This window comes from Gorilla gorilla, chromosome 3 (genome assembly GCF_029281585.2).
Source record: "Gorilla gorilla gorilla isolate KB3781 chromosome 3, NHGRI_mGorGor1-v2.1_pri, whole genome shotgun sequence".
NCBI lineage: Eukaryota > Metazoa > Chordata > Mammalia > Primates > Hominidae > Gorilla > Gorilla gorilla.
Window position 1 is genome coordinate 171,209,183 of NC_073227.2, and position 19,695 is coordinate 171,228,877.

Genomic DNA, 19,695 nt, shown 5'->3' on the forward strand with positions numbered 1-19,695 from the left:
TAAAAAACTAGCTGGGTGTGGTGGCATGCACCTGTAGTCCCAGCTACTTGGGAGGCTGAGGCAGGAGAATCATTTGAACTTGGGAGATGGAGATTGCAGTGAGCCGAAATCGCACCATTGCGCTCCAGGCGACAGAGCAAGATTGCGTCTCAAAAAAAAACAAGTGAAATTGAGACCACATATTTAGATATAGGGCATTAGAAGATCCCTGAAGCTTAAGCCTCATTAGCTTCATGGCAAATCTTCCCTTGATCTTGATAATGCTGGTGGTAGGGATGATGGGGGTGACTATTAACACATTGAGCACTCATGTGCAGACATTGTTCCAAGCAGTTTTTATATATTAATCCTCGAAACAACCCAAGGCACGGTAGCAGAGGTACAGAGAAGTCACACCCAAGGTCACACAGTGGGAAGCAGAGTTGTTAGGAGAGGGAAGAAGGGCAGTATGGAAAAGAATACTAAACTGAGAGCAGAGGCCTTCATGAATGTCAGCTTCGCCACCCATCTGTGGGGAACCTGGGGGAAAAGTCATGTACCTTTTTGCATGTACGTCCTTGACTTCACCTGTGAAAAAGGAATATTGATGCATGTCATGAATCCTTGACTCTGTTGTTCTGAGGTTGAGAGAATGTGTGAAAGTGCTTTGTGAAGGTAAAGTGCTTAGAAACATAGTTATATTACACAGCTTTCTCTTCCACTTCAATACTTAAAATTCAGGCTTAAAAGTTCATTTAGTTTTGCTTACTTTTCATTTCACTTCTAATGTGTCTAATTTATTTCTTGGACATGATTTTTGTTCTCAGGTTACTTGTCTGCAAGACTTTTTTGGTGATGACGATGTTTTTATTGCATGTGGACCAGAAAAATTCCGTTATGCCCAAGATGACTTTGTCCTGGATCATAGTGGTAAGGCAATTCTTCAGCTAATTCATTTTTCCATCTTTGTAACCCCTGAAATGAAGGCTTGGGATTTAGCCACTCAGTTGGTGCATGTTAAGAAGTCTGACATGTTGAGGAAAGATAGCATTGGCAGTACAATTTTTGAACCAATGAAAATAAAGAATAACATGAAAGCATTTGCCTACTTATAAAAAAAAAAAGAAAGAAAAAGGAAAAGAATAACCCAATGCCTAATTCAAGTAGTTTTTACTTTTAGCAATTCAGTTCTCTCTCTTATTGCATTGTTTGCATTGTTTTGCCACTGAAATGTTCCATGCCTTCCTTCAGAATGATGGTTGGCTGTGCCAACTTAAATGCATGGATAGTGTTGAACATGAAACAATTAGTCGTCCTTTTTTGTGATGTGTATGCATAAGGAAATCTATGTTAAAAAGAAATAGATAAAAGGATAATAACTGTCAATGGTGATTATCTGAGGTGTCTTTCAACCTCATTGGGTTTTTTTTGGTAGCAACTTTTTTTTTTTTAATTGAGACAGTGTCTCCTTTTGTCTCCCAGCCTGGAGTGCAGTGGCACGATCACAGCTCACTGCAGCCTTGACTGTGCTGCTGGATTCAAGTAATCCTCCTGCCTCAGCCTCCTGCGTAGCTAGGATTAAAGGCATAAGTCACCATTCCTGGCTAATTTTTAAATTTTTTGTAGAGACAGGGTCTTCCTATGTTGCCCAGGCTAGTCTTGAATTCCTGGCCTCAAGTGATCCTCCCACCTCAGCCTCCCAAAGTGCTGGGACACACACACACACACACACACACACGTATACTTACTTTGTTTATATACAGTCATGTACCATGTAAGGATGCTTTGGTCAATGATGGGCTGCATATATGACTGTAGTCCCATGAGGATTTTTACCATACCTTCTCGATGTTTAGATGCACAGGTCCTTACCGTTGTGTTACGGTTGCCTACAGTATTTGGTACAGTTACGTGCTATACAGGTTTGTAGCCCAGGAGCAATAGACTATACCATATAGTCTGGGTGAGTACTAGGCTATACCACCTAGATTTGTGTAAGTTTACACCATGATGTTCACACAATGAATAAATTGCCTAATAATGCACTTCTCGAATGTATCCTCATGGTTAAGTGACATATGACTGTATTTAGGAACAAAGCTATTTCTTGGGTGAGGTGAAAAAATCCCCTTTTCCTGACTTTTGCCAATATATGGCATTTTCAAGTAGTATTTGGCAATAATAATCTCAACTATTTCATATGTTATTGGTCCTGGGAATACTGTTTTACCCTATTGTCTTAAATTGCTTTAAACCTATTTACAGTAATAGTGATTATTTTAGCTGGTAGTAAAGTCAGCTTGCTCTTTAAATGAAGTAAAATTATACACACATCACATTTCAGAGGAGAGGGATCTTAGAGATATGGTCCTCCTCTTTAATTTTATGAATGAGGAAAGCTGGCTTTTGAAAAGGTAGACAGTAGACCACTTCTAGTTGTAGTGTTTCTGACAGTCCAGTATTAGAGAACTGTTCTACCAAACAAATACAGTGATACCTAGGCTTTTAAAATTTTGAGAGGATACATTCTGTGGTACCAAACTTCCTTGTGTCATTACTTCTTGTTGCACTGTGTCAGTCGTTCATGAGCTTGGGGGTCATTCGTCTACTCTTTTTGTTTTTCTGTTTTGTTTTTCATCTCTGCCACATTTGATGGTTTCTATATTATATTCTGTTGGACTGGCCCTATTTCAGCCTGGTGACACCACTGGAAAGTCCTTAATTATAGATAATGTCCTGTTACGTTATCTGTGCTAGTGCTCTCCCTCATTCCTGTGTGGTTAAGGTTAAATAAAATAGGCATTTATATATATATTATATTATATATTATATATATTATATTATATATTATATATTATTATATATTATATATTATATTATATATATTATATAATATATAATATATAATATTATATTATATTATATATTATATTATATATTATATATTATATTATATATTATATATTATATATCATCTGTATTTTACATCTTTCTTAAATTTAGCTTTAGTTTCATAATATTTCTTTGATGTCAGGTGTCATTTTGAAAGCTGAGCCACTGAAACTAAATATGTTCTGGGTTATAAAGTTAATATGCATAACAATAACATTTGTTGAGCCACTTACTTTGTATGTACAGGCATTGTACTCAGTGCTTCATGGGTATGTTGTACGTTGATCTAAGCTACTTGGATCGTTGGTAGTTTTTGTTGATGGTGAACAGGGCCTGCAATAGTTAGAAGTTGGTGAGAGCTATTGATTTATTCCTTCTTGATCTCGAGTTACTTAACCTGCAAAGTAGGGATAATAATGGCTATAAGGTTTTCTGAGGATCAAATGCATTATTATATAATATATGTCATGCAGTTGGGAGTGTGCCTATCACATAGTAATATGCGTCCACTGCTATCTTTGTTGTTGTTAATAATAATATTACACCAACACCATTATGTGGTAAAATTTTACAATGATTTTACAGTGAGCAAGTCTCAGACCTAATTCTGCCACAGATACATTTATTAGGAGGCAAATTTTTTTTTAAATCAGTTATTTAACTTGTATTGTAATCTTAATGAGGTCCCAACTCTGTGCTTTTAGGCTTCTGATAACATCTTGTGTTAAAGGCCCATTCAGAATCCATGGAATTCGGTTTACTTGATCTTAGTGAAGTAACTACATCCTCGATTAATCGATACAGAATTGGTTCCAATTCATAAACCTAGGATATAGTTCTGCAGTTCTAGGTTGTTGGCTCTTGATATTTACATATCCTGCTCATATAAAAGAGTAGCAATGCATTTAAGATGTTTCTAATAATCTACACACACCTTTCAACAGTTGGATACTTTTAACATCCACAATGCTAATTAAGCAAAAATTGCTCCCTTTGTGTAAGGTTTTGATTAGAATCTTTCAAATGCTAACTAGCCTCCCCTTGGGTGTATTTTCCTGATTAGTGTACTTCACTTGTCAGTTTACTGCCCCTGGGGTATAGACTAAAATTAATCCACATTTTAAACTTCCTGCATAAATTGAAGTATTTTAGAGTAAACTACTACAGACAGTATGTTACCTAATTTAACTCTTATAACAAGCCTATGATGTAAATTTTATTCTTACCCCAATTTCATTGGGGCAAAAAAAAAAAAAAAAACTCAGGCTTACAGCCAAGGTCCCCTAGTTAACAAATGTCAAATCCATAATTCATTCAAAATCTACACAACTCCAAAACCTATGTTCTTCATTACTCAATTTAGAAGTGATTACTTTAGCAATACTTACTTCTGGTACTCTAAATATGATTTTATTTGGTGATTTATGGAAAGAACAGTTGTTGTTTAAAGCTATTCAGCTGGGCACGGTGGTTCATGCCTGTAATCCCATCATTTTGGGAGGCCGAGGCCAGCAGATCACCTGAGATGAGAAGTTCGAGACCAGCCTGGTCAACATGGTGAAAACCCGTCTCTACTAAAAATATAGAAAATTAGCCAGGCGTGGTGGTGGGCGCCTGTAGTCCCAGCTACAGGCCAGAGGCTGAGACAGGAGAATCACTTGAACCTGGGAGGCAAAAGTTGCAGTGAGCTGATATCACGCCACTGCACTTCAGCCTGGGCAACAGAGCGAGACTCCGTCTCAAAAAAAAAAAAAAAAAAAAGAGAAAAAGCTATTTTCCTCATTTTTGATGTTCCATACTTTGAGAAGATGGAACATAATTCAGGAGGGGGTTCATAAGTTAGAGTCCCATACCCTTTTAAAATAAGGCAATCAAGAAGTTGGAGAGCATAATAAAATGGTAGTCTTTGCCTATCAGTACTACTGATTTAAAAAGATAGTTGCACATGTATAGATTAGGCTGTGGATGTTTGTGCGTATGAAGTTAGGACATTGGAATTTCTGTACTTAATTAGCTCCATCTGGAACACTGAAGTGATATCCCAAGATATGTAGCCTTGGCTGGGCGTGGTGGCTCATGCCTGTAATCCTAGCACTTTGGGAGGCTGAGGCGGGTGTACCGCCTGAGGTCAGGAGTTTGAGACCAGCCTGGCCAACATAGTGAAACCCCGTCTCTACTCAAAATACAAAAAAATTAGCTGGGCATGGTGGTGGGCACCTGTAATCCCAGCTACTTGGGAGGCTGAGGCAAGAGAATCACTTGAACCCAGGAGGCGGAGGTTGCAGTGAGCCCAGATCGCACCATTGCACTCCAGCCTGGGAAACAGGAGCAAAACTCCGTCTCAAGAGGAAAAAAAAAAAAAAAAAAGATGTGTAGCCTGACTGAAGGTAAACTCAGGTGCACTTTTGGGACAATTGCTTTGTATGTTAAATTGTTTAACATTAATAGATAAATTATCAGGTAATAGTTCTGGTCAGTAAACAATTACATGTAACTCTGCGTTTGGTCGTTATTAAAACCAGATTTAGTTAATGCACTTTTGTTCTTTTCTAGAATGTCGTGTCCTGAAGTCATCTTATTCTCGATCCTCAGCTGTTAAGTATTCTGGATCCAAAAGCCCTGGGCCCTCTCGACGCAGCAAATCACCAGCTTCAGGTAGTTAATGGAAAAGGAATAGATGGTCATAGCAGGAACAGATCATTTTCCTTCTGTTTTCTCTAATTTTTATGAATTAGTAGTCTTTGCCAGGGTCGTATGCAGCCAAGTTCAAGAAAAACAGAGATGATGTGACTTTTAAAACCAAAAGTCAAGTCTGTTTCCCCAGTTATAATAATTCTCCTAAGAGACTTGTGTGGTTTTGTTCTGACACATTTTCTTGGGAACAGCTTGATGATCTAGATTCTGCTGGTATTTACATAGAAGCGTTTCACATTTTGACCCCTGTATACTGAATTTTGAATTTTGTGCTCTATGATTGTGGATAATTATTTTCTTAACATTATCTCTTTTTTTTAAACACATGCACATGCACACACTCTGCCCAGAAATGTATTTACTCGATATATTTCCACTGGCTTCTCCCTCATCAAATGATACATTCATAGCAGTGATTATTGTTGAAAAGTAGTATTTTGCTTATTTAAGAGTCAGACTTACCTGTAATTAAGTTTCTTGCAAGTCTTAAGCCTATAAATTTGTCATAATTTTGACTGGACATTTTTAAACATTAAAAACTTACATAAATATCTTCATATATTGATTTTATGGGTTTGTTTATAGTAATTAAGAATAAGTCTGTTGATATCATTTCCCCTGAAGGAAAGAATTGTGAAAAACCATGATTTTACAGTTGGTGAATCTAGAACATGGGAAAGTTGTATCAATAACAATGGCCTCAAGCATCAGACTTTATAAAAGACCAAGTTTTTCAGACATTCCACTATTCGCCCTTTCCCCTTTCAGCACCCCCCCACACTTTCTGTAGGGCAGGTTGTTTTACCCTTTTGAACGCACATTTAGAGCTGCTGAATAACCACTCTCCTTACTGTCTTCTACTGTGTGTATACTGCATGTGTACAGTAAAGCGGGGTGGCCACTACTCCAGTGCCTATTCTACAGCCAAATCCCCAGGTGAGCCATGACTATTGTGGCTTTGTTGCTCTGCTGGGTTTTTGTTTTTGTTTTTTTGCCACTTTTCTGTTTCCTTTTGCTCCATTTCCATGAATGTATCTGGCTTATTCCAGTGCACATCTGTGTGGTATGAAATGCTTTGCATTGCACAAGACACTTTAGCCTCCTCTATTTATTAGAGAACTGGTTATCATCAGAAGATTACCAAGTGCCTGTCTGTATAGTCAGGAATACAAAGCGACTGAGGAGGGACATCACCGCAAGGGGTCCATCTTCTAGTTAATTTGGAGCAATGTTTTGCTACTGAAAAAGGCTGAAGTTTGTTGGTAATATGAAAATAGCCATAGAAGCAATTTTGATCTTCTGTGCTCACCCCCTCCCCACTGTGGGGTTAACAGTTTAGTAATCACTGAAATCTTAGAATTATTAGTACTTCATAATAGCATATGCCAGCGTAGGATTATGAGGTGTTTCTTATACATACAGGGAAGCAACACTGCAATATTTCTAGTTGTCAAATATTTATTTTCCTAGAGTTATAGACTCAACCTTTTCTCTCTAAAAATGTGACAATTAACAATGAGCATTTTTATCTGAAAATATCTCTGTTATTAACCTTATTTCAAATTGTATCATGCTTTCTGTAAAGTATCTTAAAACTGAGAAAGCTAATATAGATATGAGACTTGCATAAATACACTGACCTGGGTTAATCAAAGAGTAGATGTAGTTTTGGTGATAGCTTTACAGATACTTATTACATCAGTAAAAATAATTAAAGAGCTGGGCACAGAGGTACCACCTGTGGTCCCAGCTACTCAGAGGCTGAGGCAGGAGGATCCCTTGAGGCCAGGAGTTTGAGGCTGTAATGAGCTATGATGATAGTGCCTGTGAATAGCCACTGCACTCTAGCCTGGGCAATGTAGCAAGGCCCTGTCTCTTCTAAAAAAATTTTAATAAAAGGGAGAGTGGTTCAAGAATCGGGTGTGATTAATTCAATTTTGTCCCCCTGAGGTCAAAAGAGAAAAATTAACATATTGAACTAAAAACATGTCTCATAGCCACATTTGTCCTGCAGAGCAGTAGCTCCAGAAGATAGCCTAATAAATGTATACATAACTCTTAACTTGAATTTATAATATTTATAAACTGATTAAGGAAAATTGTAGCATTCTAGTACACACAATTTTCAATTAAGTCCAAATTTGGATTTGAGTTAATAGAGTAAGCCTCAAACTCATCAAGTAAAAGTTGTAAGATTTTAAAACCACATTTTAGAGAGAAAATGATCTTTTTTATAAGAGATTAATTCAAAGTGTGTTCGACACTTTAGCTATAGAAAACCCAAAGCCTGAGTCAACCACTGGGATTTGAGTGAATCTCAAGAAAGCTACTATATTTATCTGTATAGTGCTTATCTGTATAGTGCTGTATAGCACGTTCTTTCCACTTTCTACCACCAGGAAGAAGAGGATTTTGTATTATTAAAAGCCATGGTACCCAGGAGTGCTTTTACAGATTACTTTAGCTATGGTGTATTTGTTGCCATTATTAAAATTCCATGGGACTAATTGGAACTCAAACTGAGCTGGTAACTTTATGAACATAATATTGTACCTTTTCAATCTTGGGGCAGAAGTCCTAAATGAAGTCTTGAGACTGCCTTGAGTGAAGTCTTCTGGTTGACTAAATCCTTCAACAAAACTCTGTCAGAATAGCTAAATAGTATGTAAAAAGCACACAGATATTAAGCTAGGTAACATAAATGGGTGAATGGTTACTGTTGCCCAGGCTGGAGTGCAGTGGTGTGATCTCAGCTCACTGAACCTCCGCCTCAGGAGTTCAAGCGATTCTCCTGCCCCAGCCTCCCGAGTAGCTGGGACTACAGGCGTGCGCCACCACGCCTGGCTAATTTTTGTATTTTTAGTGGAGACGAGGTTTCGCCATGTTGGCCAGGCTGGTCTCTAATTCCTGATATCAAGTGATCCACCCGCCTCAGCCTCCCAAAGTGCTGGGATTACAGACATGAGCCACCATGCCCGGCCATTATTTTATGATTTTAGCTTGTGAATCTTTCTTAGTCTGCCAAGGTAGAAAGTATTCAAAGAAAACAAAAAAGCCCCCAAGTTTCTTTCTTTCCTTAGAGTTGAGGGGAGGGGGATAAAGTTTCAGGAGAGAAAATCCAGGGGTGTAGCAGAAGAGTAGAAGCATGAGGCAGGTGCTGGCTGGCGGAGGCACACCTTCCACTTGCGGCAGCAGCGGAAGTTGCAGGGGGAGAGGGCATGACATGGTGCTGTCCAGGGCCCCCATTAGCCTCCCCAGAACTGGAGAAATGTGCAGATAAGTGAAATTAAGAACTACTCATTCAAGCACATTGTTTAGAACTTTCCAAATGCTATAAAAACTTAGGGGACTATATGTGATTAGTATCTCTTTTAGGATGAGTTGTTTTGGTGAAAATACAGACATATAGTTATTGATACCAGTTAAATCCCTGGCAGTGAGTTTTGTTAAGAAACTAGGCCTGGGCAGGGGATGTATAAGGAGACTGATCTACTGCAGAGATCGCCATCTGCCAGAACTGCTTTTTCTCCTTCAGTCCCTTTCCTACAATCATTCCAAGGTAGCCTTTGCTATCAGTGTGGGATTGGAATACCAGTGAACTCTAACAGTGCTTACTGATTAGGAACAGGTGATCTGTGCAGATTGCTGTGTGAGGTGGAGAAAATACCAAAAAGAAAAGGAAAAAAAGGAAAATTTAGTCTCACCTCACCGCAAGCTTACTAGTTTATTGCCAGTCGTAATCTCTTTTTTGTGTGAATTCCATTGAAAAAGATTTTTTTAAAGACTTTATTTTTTAGAGCAGTTTTAGGTTCACAGCCAAAGGTACACATTTCCTGTGTACCTCCTTGCCCTCAGACTTGTGTTAACTTCTTCTGTTATGCACATCCCCAATTAGAGTGCTGCATTTGTTACAATTAGCCTGCACCTAAGGTCCATACTTTACATTGAGGTTCATTCTTGGTGTTGTATATTTTCTGGGTTTGGACAAGTTTATAATGACATATATTCACCATTACAGTATCATACAGTCTCACTGCACTAAAAACCCTTTGTGCTCTACCTTTTAAAGAAGTTTTTTAGAAGAAATAACATTAATTGAAATTTAACTTGATTGAGAAGTAATCAGGGCTGTTGAATACTCTTAGTTTTAATTGTACAGTTAATTGTGCTACACTTGTATTCTAAGTACCCACATGTATTTGTTAATAAAATCTAGATCACTGACCATTATTTTTGAATGAGGGTTTTGAGTCAGAAAAATTAAAGTTTTGGAAATTTAAAAATAACTGGAAAAAGTTTTCATTTTTACTGAAATTTTAAAATGAGCAATACAATAAATATGACTTTATAAACCCAGATATTCCTGTTTACAGGTGATTCTTATAATCATTAGTACTCATTGATCCACAATTTTTGCCTCTGCTCAAGGACTGGTACTCATTTTTTTGAGTCCCCTACTCAGGACCTTTACCTGTGCATTTGGTTTTTTATACTTATTAGTATGATTTAAAATAATAGTTGTCGCTCTCTCATCTTTTCTTTAAAAAAGAATAAAAAGCAATGAGCATCTCTTTTCTTTCCAAAAAGATGAATGACACTTTTCATCTACTTTGGGCAAAAACTTTGAACATTAGTAATAAAACGGATTATAAATACTCTATTTAGAGGAGAAAAACATATATCAATACTAGATGTTAACTACTAGTTTTGTGAAATTACTGCAGAAATAGATTCTAATGATACAATCAGGCATAAGTCATACTGAAATGTTTGACCAGAATTCTGTAGTACAGAATCTGCAAACGAACCTTTCCTAGGGGAGAGGTTTCAAAGTTTTCAAAAACTGAAAACTTTTTTCAGTTATTTTTTAAATTTCCAAATTTAATTTTCTGGAGGAAAGGTTCATTTGCAGATTCTATACTACATAATTCTAGCATAGGATCTAAATCGAGCTTTCAACCAAAGAAGTGTATGGAGGTTTAGAGCAGATGTGTAGAAAACTACCAAGATTTGCTGACAAATGGGGAGGATAAGCTGTACAGAAAAGAAAATGGAAGGAATTAGAAATAAGTAGTCTAGATAAAAAAAGGTTGAAGAATGTTTTTCACAGACTTTGAGCAAATAAGTAGGAATTACAAGGAAAACTACCAGCAAATTTTCCCTTTTCATTAAGAAAATACTTAGAAAATGTGTTTGTATTATGGTTTACTTGATTTGCGAGAGCCACACAAACTTCTCGGTTATCCAAACTTCTTGGTTATCTTGGTATACACCAAGATAGTGGATATTGAAGGTTATGGAACAGCCTTCATAGTAAACCATTACAAATGTAACAGCCATCTCTACCTTTGCTGGCAGGCAGGATACATGGACAAGTTCTCGTTCACATCACTAATTCCATAACGTCTTCTATATTTGTTTATATAGCTGTCGGAAAACTACTATTGAAAATAGTTCTAGTTTCACTCTTTGATTTTTTTTTTTTGTCTGTAATGCAGTAAGATACATTATTTTTGCTTTTTGCTGATTTGCCGTCTGCTTTGAGCTGAAAACGAGTTGAAGCTTCATTGGACCTATATTGTGCATGCACCTAGTGTATTTATACAGTCTGGTTGTTGTGGGTTTTAATGGGACTTCTGTCTTCTTTGTTGTCTCATGGGCAGTTAATGGAACTCCCAGCAGCCAACTTTCTACTCCTAAATCTACGAAATCCTCCAGTTCCTCTCCAACTAGTCCAGGAAGTTTCAGAGGATTAAAGGTATGAAATAGGATATGTGGCATATTTGTGTGATTTTGTTATTTAGAGTTTCATAGTTTAGCAGTTTAATTTGTTTGGGGGCTTGAGTACAGTAGCAAATTAAAAAGAGTTTAGGATTTTGAGCCTGGTAAGACTTGACTTCGAATCCTGTGTACTGCTGTAATTTTGACCAACTCACTTAACTCCTCTGAGCTGAAGTGTTTCTCATCTCTAAAATGGGAACATGGGGTTGTGGTGTTCTTATTTTAGAGATGAACATAATGTGATAAAGTATAATAAATAGTAGTTTTCCAATTATTATCAAAATGATTCGCAGCGGTGAAGCCTTGGAGAACATCATAATTCTTTAAAAAATCTTGTTTTGAGTCATGACTTTAATATTGCTAACATAATTTGAGTTTGTCAAAAGCCTAAAATGAAGTGAAATACTGGCATAATGTTTATACTCACAAGCGATAACACAAGGAAAATATGGTCATCTTTGGTGAGGAACTTAGAAATAATCTTAGGTGTTGATTATGATGTCCTAAAAATATAAACAGTAACCATATGATTAGCAGTTGATTTAATAGACAGTTATCTAATAGAGATGAGCAAAACCAATTTTGCAAAATTTCAACAAGTTTTATTTGATGTAGTAGTTCCTAATAATTTAAATTTAGAAGAGAAAATTTGCCTGGTAAAATAATAGTAAATAATTAGAGCTAAAGATGGAATTTCCAGCCAGACATGATGGCTCACGCCTGTAATCCCAGCACTTTGGGAGGCTAAGGCAAGTGGATCACTTGAGGTCAGGAGTTCAAGACCAGCCTGGCCAACATAGTGAAACCCTGACTCTACTAAAAATACAAAAATTAGCCGGGCCTGGTGGTACAAACCTGTAATCCCAGCTACTCCGCGGGCTGAGGTGGGAGAATCACTTGCACTCAGGAGGCAGAGGTTGCAGTGAGCCGAGAACATGCAGCTGCACTCCAGCCTGGGTGACAAAGTGAGACTGTGCCTCAAAAAAAAAGAAAAGGAATTTCCTTTGTAGAAACAAAGGGAAGGATTGTCTACATGGTAATGAATTCTGAGAATACTGATGTATACGCAGTGTCATGTATGTGTATACATAAATTAACTTTAATTCCCTTTATGTGTTTTGATTGATCAGATATACTATTAGGAATGTATTTTCCAAAGTTGGTTCCCTAAACACTTCAAATATAGCCCTAGAGGATTTCTTTAAAGATGTTGAAGAATTTTTTTTATTAGTAAACTTAATGGTTAGAACCCCACCACCCTTGCATGAGTGAGAAATGGGAACCTGCCAAGCCCAGCCTCTCTGACGCCTTCAGAGCAGCATGTGAGGTCTGTGCTTCCCCACTTCTCAGAAGGTTTTGTTCTCCAATTGACTGTAAGGTTTGCTTGTCTTGCCCTGAGAATGTTGTATGTCCTTCAGAGTAGACTTGTATAATGTTTAAGAACCTGAGAATAAAAAGAGGAATTCTGGAAAAGGACAGAGCATCTGTTTTTGTGCCTGCTTGCTTATCCTTGGCAGAATTTGGGCTGAGACTAGTAGGACGTTTGGAAGTAGGGAGTATCTAGCTCTCACCTACCTGTAATTACTGCAAGTTCCTTATATTTATCAAAAGAAGCAGGCATTTTTCTGAAGTACTAACTTGACTTAAGTCAGTTCATAAGTCAGTGGACTTTTAAATTGTCAATTCCCAGAAAAGTTATATAAATTAAGAATTAGTAGTAAGCTAATTATTTTCAGGTTTTTCTCCTATTTTCCCTGGAACAGATTGGAAGTACATTGTTATTAATAGAAGTAACTTTCAAGAGAACTAAAATAAAAATAAGTTGATTTATCTCTTTTCAGGTTTGTTGTTTCAAAATTTGTTAACGCAAAAGCGAGTGGCTCCTAGAGCTGGTTAATTGTTCTAGGGCAGATCTAGGATAACCTTTCCAGTGAGCCACATGCCAAGGTCATTCATATTCCTCCCCCAGGCCATTGCCCCAGGCAGGGCTGATCAGATGGGACACTTTAGTGCTTTCTTACTCTGGGTCTTGGTCACTTCCCCATTTTTTTGTTACCCATTGGTAATCTCAGCTCCCATCTTCCTAGTCCATCTTCAACTCTAAACCCAATATTGTCATTTTCTGTTTTTGCCACTAGGCCAGTTGGTGCTGCTTATTAGTAATTACAACTATAGCTTCAGGACAGGACAGCTAACCATTTCAAAGAAATACATGTTAATATTCTGTGCACACACCTGCCTCACACATGCACGCATACTTGTGCAGGGTCACTCAAATTTGTTAAGATTAATGGAATTTTTAAAACATAATAAATTGTATTATTGCTGAGACATTAAGTAAAATTGTTCCTTCTATGCTAGGTGTATCTTAATTATTATAGTAACCCCAGCATTTAGCACACAGTAAATGCTCAAGGATTACTTATTCACACCAAGAGGAATAAAGACAAATTTGTTGATTAAGGGAAATGTTGATTACTGGTCAAGATTGAACATAAGATTATAAGTAAGACAAAGAACAGTTGTCTTTCCGGGACCACCCCCTGTTCTCCACCACTATGCCTGAGGCCTGTGGGCTTTGCTAACAGCTGTGATACTTCCTCTGGGTTTTCTTTTTCTTATTTGTAAAACAAGGACTTTTGATTTTAAATGACCTCTAAAATGCTAGGAATATAGTTCTGTTAACTTGCCGAAAAACCTAACTAAAAGGCTAGGAAGTCTATTTTTTGTCCTTTTACTTCAATGCTGTTGTAAAACACTGAATTTTACATTAAACATGAGTAACTAATGTCTGTGCCACACTGATTCAGCTTTTAGGCCACAATCCCAAAGCTCTCTAACTACTACCTATTCTCATGGCTCCTGCCTTATGGAAATTTCATCTCATGACAGTTCCCATAATCTGTAGTATATATTGTCATTGGGATGGAAACCTGCTTTTTAAATAACGCAATTTAGTCAGGTTACTTTACTGTACGAAATACCCTAATTTTGATGTCATTGCAAGGCACCAGCTTATTTTTTTCTATTCAGTGGCATGACAGATGAGGAATTACAGATAATTACCGTGTGTTAGTACTGTGCCATTTCCCTTCCCTTCATTTAAAATAGCGTATTAAGATCAGTTAAGAGGGAATGTCTGAGAACGGAGGATTGTTTTTCGTGGGCAGGAACTCTTTACCACTATTTATCCTAGTTAGATGCTTTAATGGCCTCGGGGGATAGATAATCTTTTTCCAGAGAATCAGAGAATTGATAAAAGCAAGCAAACCAAGCCAGGACAGCATGTGCAGGAGCTGACAGTCTCTCTAGCTGCCAGGACACTGCTTTTGGCATTGATGGTTTTGTTACTATCTGGATTTTATTCACTAGGGAACTAAATAAGGTTAAGGGTAAGCAGAATTTGATGTTCTGTCACAGTTTTTCCCTCTTTGTATCCATGTCTGGGAATTATTTTAATATTTTGGTAGGGGCATTGAAAGAACTGAAAATGAAAATAGGGTATGTTTAATCTCTGATCACGGATTGTTAGTCACACTTTGGTTTGCTCATTAGGAAAGATATAAAAAATAGACAATCCACCCTCCTCTCCACGAAGAGTACTCGTAGTTTTCTTGGTACTCTTATGAGGAAGATAATTCTGCTAAGACTGTGTTCTTTGAGGGGCTGGACAAAAGCCAGTAGCGGAAGGAAAGCTTTCTTCAACTTGTGAATGATTTTTTTGCAGATGAGCATGTAAGAAATAGGGTGGTGACCAAGTAATTAAGGTTCTTTAACCTTAAACTGAGAGACTTTAGGACAACTGAGAGTTAGTGGTATCTTGATTATATATTTGTTTTGTTCAAGTAGTGTTAAAGAAAGAACACTAATTATTCCAGATACTTGTTCAAGACTGTAAGGGAGACTTTATTCAAAGGGTGGGGGTGGTCCCTGGCAATTGGTATAGAGACCACTGTAGTGGAGCCTTGCAGGGAGGAAAAGAGGAAATCCAGCTCCAACAAGGAAAAGTGGGGATTATAACCAAGGAGCAGGGTGGGAATCAGCAGATGGAAGAGTATTAGAGGAACCATCCAGCATAAGAGGCTTCCGGCTCAACCAACTTGATAGGCTTATTGCTGAAGGCAGGCTGGGGTGATCTGACATCAGAGTCAGATACCAAGTACAGGGGATTTTCCCTAAACTGACTTAACAGGAATCTTGCTTAGACCTCAGCCTGGATTCTACAAGGACAGGGAGGGAAGCCCAAGGTTGGGCCTAGTCAAGCAGAGGATTTTGTAGAACAAAAACCAAAAGAGGGGCTAAGCAGTTTTGAAGTGGCCTAACAAAATAAGTTTTGGTCATAAAAGTTTTGGTCCTAAAAGAGTTTTTGTCAGTAGTTACCTAAAACCATAGAGTGTAAAAACTGGAAGTAGTTTCAAACCTTGTTTAGTCTTCAAGATGGAGAAATGGAGGTTTTTTTTGTTTTTGTTTTTGTTTTGTTTTGTTTCGTTTTGAGATGGAGTCTTGCTCTGTTGCCCAGGCTGGAGTGCAGTGGCATGATCTTGGCTCACGGCAACCTCCGCCTCCCAGGTTCAAGTGATTCTCTTGTCTCAGCCTTCTGAGTAACACATTTGCTCCACAGGAAAAAGGGTTGAGAGATTGGGAGGGAAATAGGGAGGAGGAGGTGTGGGAAAAAGAGAGAGGAAATCCTGGGGTTAGGGAGGAGGCTGGGTGAAGAGAGGTGGAAAGACAGAGAAAAATAGCTGGTGACAACTTTTCCTGAGAGGCTTGGGGGGAAAAGTTTGCTAATAGGTATCTAATGGGAGCTCCTTGAAAGTGAAACTGTCCACACTGTGCCCATTATTTCCACCTAACCCCATAAAGCTTTAGTAAAATAACAGAATTCACAATAGTTTAGGGTTTTTGGTTTTCTTTGGAAGACAGTACTCAGTGGAGCTGAGTATTGTCAAGATTGGTATAGATTGGAATTAGCATAGTCCAGGTTCAGCAGATACATGGGTTACAGGGATGTGGGTTGATGTTCTGTGGTAAGCCTGTGATGGAAGTCACGCTGTGGGTATGGTGGCATAGCTGGGTGTTGAGCCCATGCTCATAAACTCTACCAGCCCCAAGGACACAGTGGGAAAGTAAGACCAGTCTTCTTAAACAAATGATTGGAAACAACGTGATCAGACCAAAAATTTGTAAAAGTAGTTATTAAAGGCTACCACCACCCAGCAGGTCCCTGTTAGGCCTCTCCCCCAGAACCTAGCTCCTAGGTATTAGAACTTGGCTTTGCTTCTGTTTGGACTTAGGGAATCTGGCTTTCCTGAAGGTCAGGGCTGCTCCTGGTGATGGTCACCTAGGGAGGAGGCATTTCTGCAGGCCACACACAGCCTCTCTCACCTCAATGGCCCCAGGCTGCCTCCCACAGCCAGGAACATGGGGAGCCCAGGGGCTTCTGAAGTAAAGACAATTCATGCCAAGTTGTACTATGCCTTTGTTATGAGGCTACAGAGCTCCTCGAGGCTCTGGTTTATTTTCCTTTTGTCCTCTAATTCTTAAGTTTTTTCTGTGATTATTCCGAGCTATTCTAGTTAAGCTAAGGGTAACCAGGATAAAAGTCTTGGTCTGCTTAGGCCAGATTATTAAGGTGGGAATGGTGCCCCCTGGTGTGCAGCTACACAGAGGACCTGGAGAAAGAAGGAGACCTGAGCTCCCTCCCTTCTCCATTTGGAAACAGACACAGGATGGTGATCAAAAGCACGTGAAATGTGACAGCCCTTTTAGAATTTGTCTAGCAGGGTTTCTGGTAGTACCAGCAGACTCCACACAGGTAAATCTATTACAACATTTAGGGCCAGGTGCGGTGGCTCACGCCTGTGATCCCAGCACTTTGGGAGGCCAAGGTGGGTGGATCACGAGTTCAGGGGTTCAAGACCAGCCTGGCCAACAATGGTGAAACCCCATCTCTACTAAAAATACATAAATTAGCCAGGCGTGGTGGCAGGTGCCTGTAATCCCAGCTACTCGGGAGGCTGAGGCAGGAGAATCCCTTGAACCCGGGAGGCAGAGGTTGCAATGAGCCGAGATCCTGCCACTTCATTCCAGCCTGGGCTACAGGGCAAGACTCCGACTTAAAATTAAAAATGGAAAAAAAGCACGTGAAGTCCAAGTGCCTGGGTTTGATCTTGGCATGGCCACTCTTAAGCTGTTTTACCTTGGATAAGTCACATCACCCCTATCTGTAGAAAAAGGGATTAATAGGACCTACCGCACAGGATTGAGATTGATTAAATATGGATAAAGCAGTTAGGGTAGCCTTGTTATTCTTTCTTACCGTAAACCTTGGCATTTCCAGGCTCCATTTTCACATGAAGGCAGTTTTACTTGCAAAAAGCTAACATGCAGTAGTGTACAAGGGGGAAAGAGAAAGTGAGAGAAGTCAGACTCCAGATTTTATTACCTCATCTGCTTTTCTATCACCAACTTTTCCTCTCAACTCTCCCTTCACCTCTGCTTTCCTGCCCTCTTCACATATTCCAACCCTATCAGTAATCTATAAATGACTCTATTAGAAACAGATTATCCCACCTGGGAGGCTGAGGCAGGAGAATTGCTTGAATCTGGGAGGCGGAGGTTGCATTGAGCTGAGATCGCACCACTGCACTCCAGCCTGGGCAACAGAGCGAGACTCTGTCTCCAGGAAAAAAAAAAAAAAAAAAAGTTATTCTGGCAAGGCACAGTCGCTCACGCCTTTAATCCTAGCACTTTGGGAGGCCGAGGTGGGTGGATCATCCGAGGTCAGGAGTTTGAGACCAGCCTGGCCAAAATGGTGAAACTCTATCTGTACTAAAAAAAGAAAAACTTGCTGGGTGTGGTGGCACGTGCCCATAGTCCCAGCTACCTGGGAGGCTGAGGCAGGAGAATCACTTGAACCCAGGAGGCAGAGGTTGCAGTGAGCAGAGATTGCGCCATTGCACTCCAGCCTGGGTGACAAGAGCAAGACTCTGTCTCAAAAAAAAGAAAAGAAAAGAAAAAGGTTATCCCAAAATTTAGCAGGTTAAAACAAAAGTAAAAAATTTATTTTCACACGCAGCTCTTATGGGTCAGAAATTCAGGAGCAGCTTAACTGGGTGTTTCTGGCTCAAGATCTCTCATGAGGTTGCAGTCAAGACGCGTCCCAGGGCTGTAGCCACCTGAAGGCTTGACTGGGAATGGAGGATCCCCCTCTGTAGTGACTCATTCACTTGCTGGCAAGTTGGTGCTGGCTGTTGGCAGAAGGCCTCGGTTACTCGCCATGTGGACCTCTCTGTAAGTTGGCTTGAGTTTCGTCAGAACACAGCAGGTGGCTTTCCCCAGAACCAAGTGATAAGAAAGAGAGAGAGTGCCATACAGAAGTTGTCCATTCTGTGACCTAGCCTTGGAAGCCAGACCCCATCTCTTCCATAATATCTTGGTGGTCACACACCAGCCCAACTCAGCATGGGGAGAGACATCACAAGGGCATGAGAGACATCACAAGGGCATGAGAAACGGGAGGTGGGGCTCACGTGGGCTATTGTGGAGTCTGGCAGTCACACCAGCCTTCTCTCCATTTTCATCTCTTTATCAGCCACTCAAAATTTCTGCCCTGGGCTGGTCTGGCTTCCTCATCCTGTCCTTTCCAGCCTTCCTGTCCATCCTCTTTTTTGAGGGCTGCCAGGGTCTCACCCCATCAATTTTATTGCTTTGTTCTCCTTCCAGTCCTTTTGTTCGTCAGACTGATGCCTCCCTACTCATTCTTTTTCCTTCTCTTCAAATCCTAGAATCCCACCCCTGTGGACCTCGTTTGCTTCTTTTAATGCTCGTCTTCCTGATTCTCCATTTTTCTGCTTGACCGCAACCTATGATCTTCTGTTCCCTCTGTGCAAGTTCCTCAGAGTCTCTTCAATCTAGCTGATAACTTTTCCCATAGGAATATTTGCTATGCTTAAATCACAGCATTTTCTTTGGGACAGATAGGCAATAAAGAGTAGTAAATGTGTCATCAGCTGCCAGATGGATGAAGAAAGCATTTCCCTGAACTTTAATTCATCATTCATGTTCCAGTTTAAGACTTTTAAGGCAATAGTAACTTCAGGCTTCAGAGTCACAGCACATCTGTGGACACTGAGGGATAAAATGTTTCGTGTTTTGATGCTGAAGTGTATGCCTGGAGGCTGTCTGCTGTGAGCATTCTTGCCGGTTGAAAGAAGGAAGAAAAAAGTACATTTGGAACATTATCCAACATCTTGAGATTATGAACTGTCTGATGTGCTGATATTTTATCTGATGATGTCTCCTGGGTCTGCTGGTGGTGAAAGATTTTCCAGATTTGTGAAGTGTGAT

The 19,695-nt window shown here is 39.4% G+C and overlaps 1 protein-coding gene and 1 non-coding gene across 13 annotated transcripts in view; both read left to right on the plus strand.

Annotated features, from left to right (window-relative positions):
• Positions 1-19,695, plus strand: part of DCLK2 (doublecortin like kinase 2) — a 179,193-nt gene that overhangs the window by 114,195 nt on the left and 45,303 nt on the right. For 6 of the 12 annotated variants that reach the window (XR_010133524.1, XM_055385515.2, XM_004040476.5 and 3 more), the window contains exons 3-6: positions 807-909; positions 5,425-5,526; positions 6,451-6,501; positions 11,229-11,323. Coding sequence is in view for 11 of the 12 variants with exons in the window: in XM_055385515.2 (XP_055241490.1) it covers positions 807-909; positions 5,425-5,526; positions 6,451-6,501; positions 11,229-11,323 (351 nt within the window). In the remaining variant the exon portion in view is untranslated. The remainder of the gene's footprint in view (positions 1-806; positions 910-5,424; positions 5,527-6,450; positions 6,502-11,228; positions 11,324-19,695) is intronic. The other 6 variants (XM_055385516.2, XM_004040478.5, XM_055385517.2 and 3 more) reach the window with 1 other exon arrangement.
• On the plus strand, positions 17,096-17,158 carry LOC115934450 (U7 small nuclear RNA). The gene has a single exon (XR_004070245.3). It is a non-coding gene; the product is annotated as a U7 small nuclear RNA (small nuclear RNA).